General features: G+C 40.8%; 1 protein-coding gene across 1 annotated transcript in view; it reads right to left on the bottom strand.

The window, feature by feature from the left end:
- Positions 1-941: 941 nt before the first annotated feature.
- Positions 942-10,212, bottom strand: part of LARS1 (leucyl-tRNA synthetase 1) — a 50,597-nt gene continuing 41,326 nt past the window's right edge. Inside the window, exons 30-32 of the mRNA XM_040999143.1 lie at positions 8,844-8,939; positions 7,050-7,182; positions 942-1,328 (exon numbers count right to left, since the gene is read on the bottom strand). Of these exons, the coding sequence (XP_040855077.1) occupies positions 1,123-1,328; positions 7,050-7,182; positions 8,844-8,939 (435 nt within the window). The 3' untranslated portion in view covers positions 942-1,122. The remainder of the gene's footprint in view (positions 1,329-7,049; positions 7,183-8,843; positions 8,940-10,212) is intronic.

Raw genomic sequence — 10,212 nt, 5'->3', positions numbered from 1 at the left:
ATATCTTCCTCTCAGTCTCTCCTCTCTGTACATCTTTCCAATAAAAATAAAATAAATCCTTAAAAATAAATAAATAAAACTCAAAATACCAGGACTATTATTTACTACTTCTTGTTTTTGAAACAATACAGCCAAGTCTTTAATGGATATACTATAAACACCTAATGGATACTCTTTAGCCTTGTTCAACACTATGACGTAGATCCCATACCTCTTTTTAAAAAAATAAATAAAAGGCATGCAAACACTTGCATAAAAACACTGGTTTTTATATGTAAACAAAAACATTTTCACAGATTATTAAATAAGACTCAACCCTAGGATCAAAGCTAAAATCTAATAAATCCTGGGGGATCCGCTGATGCTTGGGATGCCTGGCCTGGGTCCTTGGACTCGCATGCAAGAACATTTCCTACTTAATGAAAAAGGTGGAGCAGTGTACACAGGTCCTGTTGTAAAAGGAGAATATGGCAGCTCATTTGGTGCTGTAGCACAAGAACAGAACTAACTGGACAACTACCCCAAACAAATGACAGCATAAAATCTTGGTGAACGGAGCCAATGGACATTGGGAGGGTGACATCATCCTCGGATCGGTGAAATCGATAGCATGTCAGAACTATTTTAACCACTTGGTCAGAACCCTCGAGATATGCACACATTTGAGACTCCGGGTTGATATGTGGTGGCGGTTCCTCATCCCCGGATACTGGGATGTACTGAAAGTTATGAGTGGTTTCCCCCTTTGTCTCTCCCCTTTCCCCAGAAACAAGAAGAAGAAATAGCAAACTCGGAAGCAATGAGTACATCCAATTTCCCCCAAGCCTCAATCCTTCCCACCCTGAACCACCATGTAATCATTATAAAAAATAAAATTTATTAAAAACAAAAAACAAAAAAGGATGTCACAAACCATTTCTCTTCATGATCCAAAGAAGAGGAAAAAATTTATTAAAACCAGAAATTAAAGACAAGTTCATATACCTATGGTTACACGTATGACTGGATGGTTAGACATGAGAACTACGGGAGTCTAGCACTGGGTTTTCATGACCAGGCAACAGACACGGTCACAGTGGTAGTGTCTTGACACACCAGGATGAGTCTCCAATCTGCATGAGTTTAATGAACCAGATATATCATTGTGTCGCCAATATCTGTCTGTAGCCCATTTTCAGTAAGGTGGATTTTCTTGCTTGTGAGGTCCACATGGAAAACAGCATGCTCAGAAATAGAAGTCTTTCCAGTATGCTCTTTTCCAAGGACAGGAACTTGCCGAGGCCCCAGCAGTGGGTCATCAAATCTCATCAGTTTCACTTTGGAAAGGTCTAGAACAAAAAAGTATATCAATATGAGTCTTTACTTATAGCTACTGACCCAAATCATCAGTGAAAACATGACCACATTTTAAATCCACTGGCTTTTATATGTAAATAAAAATATTTTTAGCAGATTATTAAATAAGACTCAACCCTGGGATCAAAGCTAAAATCTAATAAATCTTCATTCCCTTTCAGCTTTTACTCAAGATATTGTCAAAGTCTGGAGGCTGGCGTAATGGCTGTGGCTAACCCTCTGCCTACAAGCTCTAGGATCCCACATGGGCACCCCGGTTCATTTCCTAGATGTTCTATTTCCCCTCCAATTCCCTTCTTGTGACCTGGGAAATCAACAGAGGATGGCTCGAAGCCTTGGGACACTGCAACTGCATGGGAGACCTGGAGGAAGCTCCTGGTTCCTGGTTTTGAATCAGCTCAGTTCTGGCTATTGTGATCACTTAGGGAGTGAACCAGCAGTTGGAAGATTTTCCCTCTGTCTCTCCTCTCTGTAGATCTGCCTTTCCAATAAAAATAATTAAGAAAAAAAATCTGACTTTCCGGGCCTTATGTGATAACCTAGTCACTAAATCCTTGCTTGCATCCGCTGGGATCACATATGCTTTCCAGTTCTAATCCCAGCCTCTCCACTTCCCATTCAGCCCCCTGTTGTGGACTGCGAAAGCAGCAAAGGATGACACAAAGCCTTGGGACTCTGTACCCAAGTGGGACACCTAGAAAACACTCCTGGCTTTGGATTGGCTCCACTCTGGACATTGCAGCTACTTGGGAAGTAGACCAGGGGACGGAAGATCGTTCTCTTTTTTTTCTCTCTATCTCTCCCCATTCACCCTTCTTCTCTCTGTGTATCTGCCTTTCCAATAAAAATAAACAAATATTTCTTTAAAAATAAATCTGGCTTTTCAATAATAAAAAAAACTGTCAGAATCTGTCTAACCTCCTGGAATAACAAGCCAAGACAGGAGAAGAACTGTGTATATTTCTGAGCACGATCCTATATGATCTCATACAGTTTTATATATGCTTTAATTATTACTCAAAATATCAAAAAGCTTATTTTTTGTTGGAATACACGAAACCTATAAAATCTTTTTTTGGACATACTTTCTGAGAAAAAGTATTCTAAAATGCAATTCTAAGAAACAGTATTACCAGTTTCTTGTTTTGCTCAAAGGATGGAAACTATCTGACAAGGTGGTGAGAGATAAGGACAGCAAGGCAGAAGGACAAGGCGCAGCCTTTAGAACTTGCAGCCTGAAGACACACTCCAGTCCTACCCTACTCTTCCTGCTCCCTTCCCCCAAACAAGCAAAACCAAAAAAGAGAAATTGTCCTTTGAACACATTTAACAATCCAACAAGCTTGCCAACAATTGAGCCCAAAAGAATTTAAGAAATTCTGAGTTTTCAAAACAAAATGGCTTTATTCCATATGGTAGGGAAACATATAAAAGGCTACAAATGCTGACTCTAGGTTTGCATTTCACTGTTGAGTATGGCACGGCTAATCATGCTTAACCTGATCCACAGGAATAAAAGATATTTCTGAATCATTACCAGCTCCTTTCAGAAATAAATTCCTGGGTGGTCCTTGGGCTACACTCCCTTACGTTGGCTGATGAACACAAAGCTTAAAACAAGAGGGATAAGAGATTAAAGGAAGTATTAATGCAGTTGGCAACTATGCTGGGAATACAACTTATGCAGGCAATCTACTGTCTGGGAAACGACGACTGAAGAGCAGCAAGTTTATAGAAAAGATCTTGGGGCTTATAGAGCAATTACCTGCAGCCACAGTGAAAGCAAATCCTGTCTGAGCATATCCGCCGAGACTACACCATCTATTCCCGGTGTACCACAAACCCGAGAGCGCAAACAGGAAAGTATGCACAGCTCCACGACAGCCAAGCTTTTACGTTAATAATAAAACTCATTTTAACAGCTATCGCAACTCAACTTGCGCACCAGTGGTACCAGTTTGCTATAGAAGCACTGACAGGTCCTACTAGTAGACTTTATGCAAAATCTTCCACTTAAGGAAAAAAAAAAAACTTCACTGCAAATCTGCTTCTTTCTCAATTTCCCCAACAGTCCTTCTCACTACTGCAACCAATTCAAATTCAAACCATCTCAAAGAAACCTTAATATTCAACCAGGCTTCTAAGTGACAAAACACATTTTCTTTGATGTTTCACCGTGTAGTTCATTACTGCCCATAAATTCTTAGCATTTTCTTGGTGGTTTTACTATCTTTTCTTATGCCAGATTGCTTTTATCATTGAAAAGGTTAAATCTAAGTCCACAACCATGCAAGATTCAAGGCACTTAACAAAAAGATGAGAGTGATTCAAAGTGCCCAGGGATTGATAATGTGAAACAGACCTCTTCACCTCCAAGTTATTAGTTCATATGTGGCATGAGCTGTGAGTGATTTCAAGTCATTATCATCAAATAGTCGCTCAGAGGCCTTCGTGGAGTGAAACAATGGTTTTGGTACAGTTCCTCCTAGACCTGGCTCATAATCACCCTCAATACAATTGGCACTAATTGGACGACTTGCTGGCTATTGTAGCAGGCAGACTGAGAACTACATTATTGAATTCCATTCTTTACTGTATTCAATATGCTCAGCCCCCTTAGATATTAAAGCACCCTGAAGACTATTAGAAAAGTACCAAGGTTATATTTCTTTTGTACAGAAATATCAATTTCAAACTCCTCCGTTTCTGCTCTCTAAAATTTATAGCAACTAGTAACACCAAACTTAAAACACTTTATGATAACATTATTCCAAACTAGCAATGATAAAGGAGGCAAGAATTACGCCAGAGGGCCAATGAGAGAAAAAACATTTCAGCACTATTCTGTAGAACCAAATAAGTGCACATTTAATAACTTCAACATGTTGTTATATGATTCTCAATACGAGAATACACTCTCCTGTGTGCTAATATCTGAGCATAATCAGTTCCAATGTCCACACAAACATCTATTTTCTTTGAAAACCACCCAGTGCGCCCGGCATGACAGCGTAGTGGTTAAAGTTCTCGCCTTGCAAGAGCCAGGATCCCATATGGGTACCAGTTCTAGTCCCGGCAGCTCCACTTCCCATCCAGCTCTCTGCCTGTGGCCTAGGAAAGCAATCAAGGACTACCCAAAGCCTTGGGACCCTGCACCCATGTGGGAGACCTGGAGGAGCTCCTGGCTCCTGGCTTGGGATCAGCGCAGCTCTGGCCATTGCGGTCACTTGGGGAGTGAACCATCAGACAGATCTTCCTCTCTGTCTCTCCTCCTCTCTGTATATCTGACTTTGTAATTAAAAATAAATCTTAAAAAAAAAAAAAACACTACAGTATTCTTTAAGGCAAAAAATTCTTAAACACAATCTTCTCATTACTGAACATATTAAGCAAAACTGCAAGCTATAAAATGGCTTCCTGTGAGTTCTTATTTTCAAACATTTAAGTTGTGCTCTTATGGCCCATAAGCTCTAAAAATGGAGCCATCTAGCTATAATTTGATTTACTGAGTGAACATGATACATGTAACAACATGAAGAACACAAGAACCTTTCACTAAGGGAATTAAGATAAACCAAAGAGGACAAATACATACCCACCTTATAGAAGGTACCAAGAGTCAGAAAGCATAGCAGGGGTTATCAGGGAACAGAACGGGTTAGAATGGGCAGTTACGTTTTCTAGAGAAAGATGGTGATGCTGGCTTCACAACATAAAATGCTAGATGTCAAGGAATATACACTTAAAAATGACAAATTTTCATTGATACAAAATTTCCCACAATTATAAAGTATGTCTAGAACCAGACCATCCCTAAGCCAGGTACCTTCCTGGTAACGACACCCTGTACACAGTGAACCCAGTGACTGGCCTGTCCCTCCTAGCACGCCATGTGCCCTCACCTTACATATGTGAACTTCTCAAGGCCCACCCAAGCAGTATTTCCTCCATAACTTGATCTCTGCTCACCACAGCTGAAAATAATCCCACCTTCCTCTCAGCTGCACCTGTCCCCTGTGCCCTGTGATGTTCCAAGGTGGTAACTACGTGCCTCAGTAGCCTAGCCCCGTGCCTAGAAGCAGAGCTAACAGTACCCTGTGCGCACCCCAGTCCTCCAGATCACAGGCTGCCCAGGGAATGCAGCTAAATAACCAAAAGCACACAAAACACTGGGTAGAACAAACTGCAAACGGTTATTTCAAGACTTATATCTTAAGGAATTACCACCTTGATCAAGCATAATTCCATAAATCATTTCACTGTCTGGGGTTCATCAAAACACTTTAGAAAATATTTATACTGATAAAAAGTTGTCCAAACAACTTTTGATTGTTGTCCAAAAAGTGCAAGAAGAATGCAAACTAGAGAATATCAACACTAATTTGTCTTCATAATTCAGAAGAAAAGTAATGCAGAGACACACTAACTTCCTTAATATTCTGCTCAGTGTAGGACTTAGCTGGGGGCGAGTGGGGGGCAGCATTAGTTATCACTTTGAATCTAATCACAGATGATAAAGCTTAATCCTGGTAAGAAATTTAGAGGGACTGACATATTTTACCTGAAGGCACACTATTACGAAAACCAAACATAAGCTTCTGTGTTAAACAGGCCTGAGTGTGAACTCCAGCTCCAAGATTTCCTAGCTGAATGAGCTTTTCACAAGACCCAGCCCTTCTGAGCCTTAACATCATCATATGTAAAAAAGGGGATAATTAATATTCTGTTATGGGGTTATAAAAATGTCAAATCATTAATGTGGTTCATGGTAGACAATCAAAAACTTTTATCCTGTTGTTCTTCCCCAGGAACAGATTTAACAGGATACCTGGTTTAAGATATTAAGGACACATGAGAGACACAAATTACTTGTTAAAACTTTACAGTGAGGCCCAGCGCAGCAGCCTAGTGGTTAAAGTCCTCGCCTTGCATGTGCCAGGATCCCATATGGCCACCAGTTCATATCCCTTTCCAGCTCCCTGCTTGTGGCCTGGGAAAGCAGTCAAGGACAGCCCAAAGCCTTGGGACCTTACACCCAAATGGGAGACCTGGAAGAAGCTCCTGGCTCCTGGTTTCAGATCAGCTAAGCTCCAGCCATTACAGCCACTTGGGGAGTGAACCAACAGGTCAAAAATCTTTCTCTCTGTCTTCTCTCTGTAAATCTGTCTTTTCAATAAAAATAAATCTTAAAAAAAAAAAAACTTTACAGTGAGGAGTCAACACTGGTGTAACAAGTAGTCATCTCCTACAGCGCCATCCAGCTCCCTGCCTTTAGTCTAGGAAAGCAGCAGAAAACGCCCAAGTGTCTGGGTACCTGCATCCACCTGCAAGACCTAGAGAAGCTCCCAGGTCGTGGCTTGAGCCTGGCCCAGCCACAGCCATTGTAATCATTGGGAGATGAGGCTGTAACTCTGCCTTTCAAATAATAAACTTTAGAGCTAGACAGAGTAAATCCAATGTCCTCGTTTCACTAAAACAGAAGTCAGTTTAGAGCTGAGGTGACATGAGAACGTCACCAGGCAATACGGCCAGAGTCCCACACAGAATAGGTTTTTTGATTCTGGACTAGTACTCAGTTCACAGTATCACACCACTATTTCTAAGGAAACCAGTTATTTTCAATTCACCCTCTTCTAGACAATCATCAAATCCACAAGCTCCTGCCAAATGGGAGCTTCAGGAAAGTGACATACCTTTGATTCCTCGGTCCATTTTCATTAAACGCCTGATTATGGAATCACAGTTGTCTCCTTGCCTGATTTCCATTTTGGTTGAGAAGTGGCCATTGGACGGCTGGGGATTCACCAGAGAAACTGACACACCAGGCTAGGAAAGCAAAGAGTGATATTTGTGATAGCAAGTAAGATGTGAATGCTACCAAGGGACAGTTCGAGAATCTCTGCTATATTTTTAATAATCAATGAAAGATATCTAACGTCACTTTTCTAAAATCATGACCTTAAACATGAAAGAAAAGCTGCACATGCTTAGACATATATTCAAATGCCTGGGCCACGTCCACATATGTCAGCACCGACGACGGACAGTAACAACAGCTACATTTTCTCCTCCAGAATCACCATTAGTCACTGAATTCCTACTATGTGGGAGACACTGTGCTAAGTACTTCACAAACATGAGTTCTGCATTTTAAAACATAGTTCTTTCAGATAGCATTTTGTAAATTAGAAGCTCAAAACAAGAATGATCAAGAAATCAGTTCAAGTATCACAGCTAACACGTGGCAGGGCAAGGATCAAACCCAGTTTTACACCATATTCCCTTCCAAATTATAAAAGCTATACTATAGTCAAGGGCTCAGTTTATGATAGAAGTCAGCTGAGCTTTATGAAAGATTTACAGACATGGTAGCTGAACAAAAAACTTTACAGTGGTTTAAGTAAAATGAGGGTACCTCAAGAAGTTCATGAAAGGAGCAGGCACTGAGGCACAGCCGGTGAAGCTGCCATCTGGGATACCTGCAGCCCGTACTGCAGTGCCAGCCTGAGTGTCAGCTACTCTGCGCTTCTGCTCAGCTTCCTGCTAATGTGCTCGAGAGAGGAGATGGCACAGACTTGGCTTCCTGCCTCCCATGAAAGAGACCAAGTTCTTATTTCCAACTCCTGGCTTTGGCCTGGTCTAGCCCTGAGGACATTTCTATGTCTCTCCTCTTTGTAATTCTGCCTTCCAAATATTAAATTTTTTTCAAAGATAAGGCAGAGTGCCTGAGAGAGAGGCAGAGACAAAAGGAGAGCAAGGAAGAGATGGTCCATTCACTGGTTTGCACCCCAAGTGGCGGGGACCAGGCCAAGCTAGAGCCAGGAACCTCCTGTTCCATCAGGCTCCCACATGGTGGCAGGGGCCCAGGTCCTTGGATTAACAGATACATGACTGTAGCCTCCTGCATGCTCCCAGGCATTGGCAACTGGAATGCTTTGAGACTAAATAAACAGTATATTCAACAACTATAACATCCTTTTACGTTCAATGACAAAGGCCAAAATTTAATGGGGGGAGAGGGAGACTTCAGTGCAATTTAAACTGATGCATTAATCTGGCTTATGCCAAAAACCAAAAACGCCTGAATAAAAATTAAACTAAGCTTCACCTTAAATTTGGAAGTTTTGTTTTTTTGTGGGTTTTTTTTCTGTTTGTAGTCTTAAATTTCTAATTGTCCTATATATTTTTTTAAAACACAAACACATTTCTGAAAACATACTTTTATCTTTAAAGTCCACAAATAACATCTGATGATTTGTTATATCCGCAACAGTAAAATAACAAAAAAAAATTTTGTACCAACCTGGGAAGCAGAAAACCCTAAATCCAGCCCTACTTCTAACAAACTACGCTGCTGGAACAGACCAGCAACTTACCTTCTCTGGACCTTACTTCCTTCCATATTTAAAATGATCTCTTCACCTTTAATGATGTCTAAGGTCTCAAGCCCTAAAATGCAGTAATCCAGTGAGCCCCGTTCAACTCACCTCTGTTCTAAACACAGAGAGTGGCTTTCCAGGACAGCAGTCTTCCCTGACTTTATCTTCTGCTTCGGAAGCAAGCTTTACTTCTATGTGTTCCAGCTAAACAGAGGGGAAAACACGTCATTAGTATCACTTAACATGACTGAAATTAACCTTCATTTCACCAAAAGCAAAACTAGATTACCTACTTAGCATGAAATGGTCTCTGAAATTTTATTATTTTCCCAATAAACATTAAAGGAAATTTGTTATCAGTCAGTTTAACACTAGTCTAAGATATTTCAAAGCATTCTTACTTAAATGATTGCATTTACCATTTTCCGAAATCCAGCATGTTATCTATCAGTGAAGAAAACATGGAAATCCACAGAAAAAGCTTATACTTTGGTAAACAGAAGTTTAGAAACTTACCATTCAGGGGAAAAAAAAGGTTCAACTTCAGTTAATGGAAGTAAAGATCAGAAATGTAGCACATTACTTATGGAAAATGATCCTGAATAAGATGTGTCCCCATGGCCCAAATAAAAAAAAAAGCCACATTTTTTTGACCCACATAAAAATACATTAATGCTTAGAGATCTACATAAAATAAGTATCTATTAATTCTCTTCAACACATTCTTTCTTTAAAGTATTTAGCTTAGTGGCTGGCTCTAACTCCAGCTTCTCACAGCACAAGCCCTGGGAGGCCGTGATCATGGCTCAGGGAGATGTCCTGCGCCCCTCTGGTGTGCTGCATTCCTGGCTCCAGGCTTCCAGCCCTCGCTGGGCCTGAGGCCACCAAAGGAATGTGGAGGGGAAATCAGTGGATAGAAAGTCTCTCTCCCTCTTCCTTTTTCTGTCTTTGTCTTTCAAATAAATATTTTAAAATAAAATGTTTATTTAAACTTTCATGTCCATATTTCATGAAACAGTTTTATCCAAGTTCCAAACCTTTTTTTTCTTACTTTAGTGTTTTTATTACCACTGGAAGTACTTTTTAAGTCCTCTAACACAGTTTTCTAGAGCATATTATTTCTCCTTCCACCTAAGTTGTCTAAGAGAAAGCATTTTTAGAATCTATATTTGAAGTGGTAACTGGGGCAGAAACGGGATGGGGAGACGCTCATGGGTGCATGGAAACTACGGGAACTGCTCTAGTTTTTTAATCGGACAGTAAAACTGAAGCAGGTGAAGAGGGGAGTCAGAAAGGATTAAGGAACCAAAGACAGCCAACAGCCAAGCCAACTGCACCGCCCAAATTCCCTCACTTCCCATGCCGATCCCGCAGTGCTAAAGTCTCAGCACGCCAAGATCACGCAGCTAAGCCTGACTTTCCTGGAAGTCGTCACACACAGCGGCACCAACCCAAACCCTGCCTCCTTTGGATCTTC

The sequence above is a fragment of the Ochotona curzoniae genome, unplaced genomic scaffold (genome assembly GCF_017591425.1).
Source record: "Ochotona curzoniae isolate NIBS_2020 unplaced genomic scaffold, NIBS_Ocur_1.0 contig_1, whole genome shotgun sequence".
Lineage (NCBI taxonomy): Eukaryota > Metazoa > Chordata > Mammalia > Lagomorpha > Ochotonidae > Ochotona > Ochotona curzoniae.
Note: the sequence above shows the minus strand (reverse complement) of the source record. Positions and strands in the feature narration are given on the sequence as shown.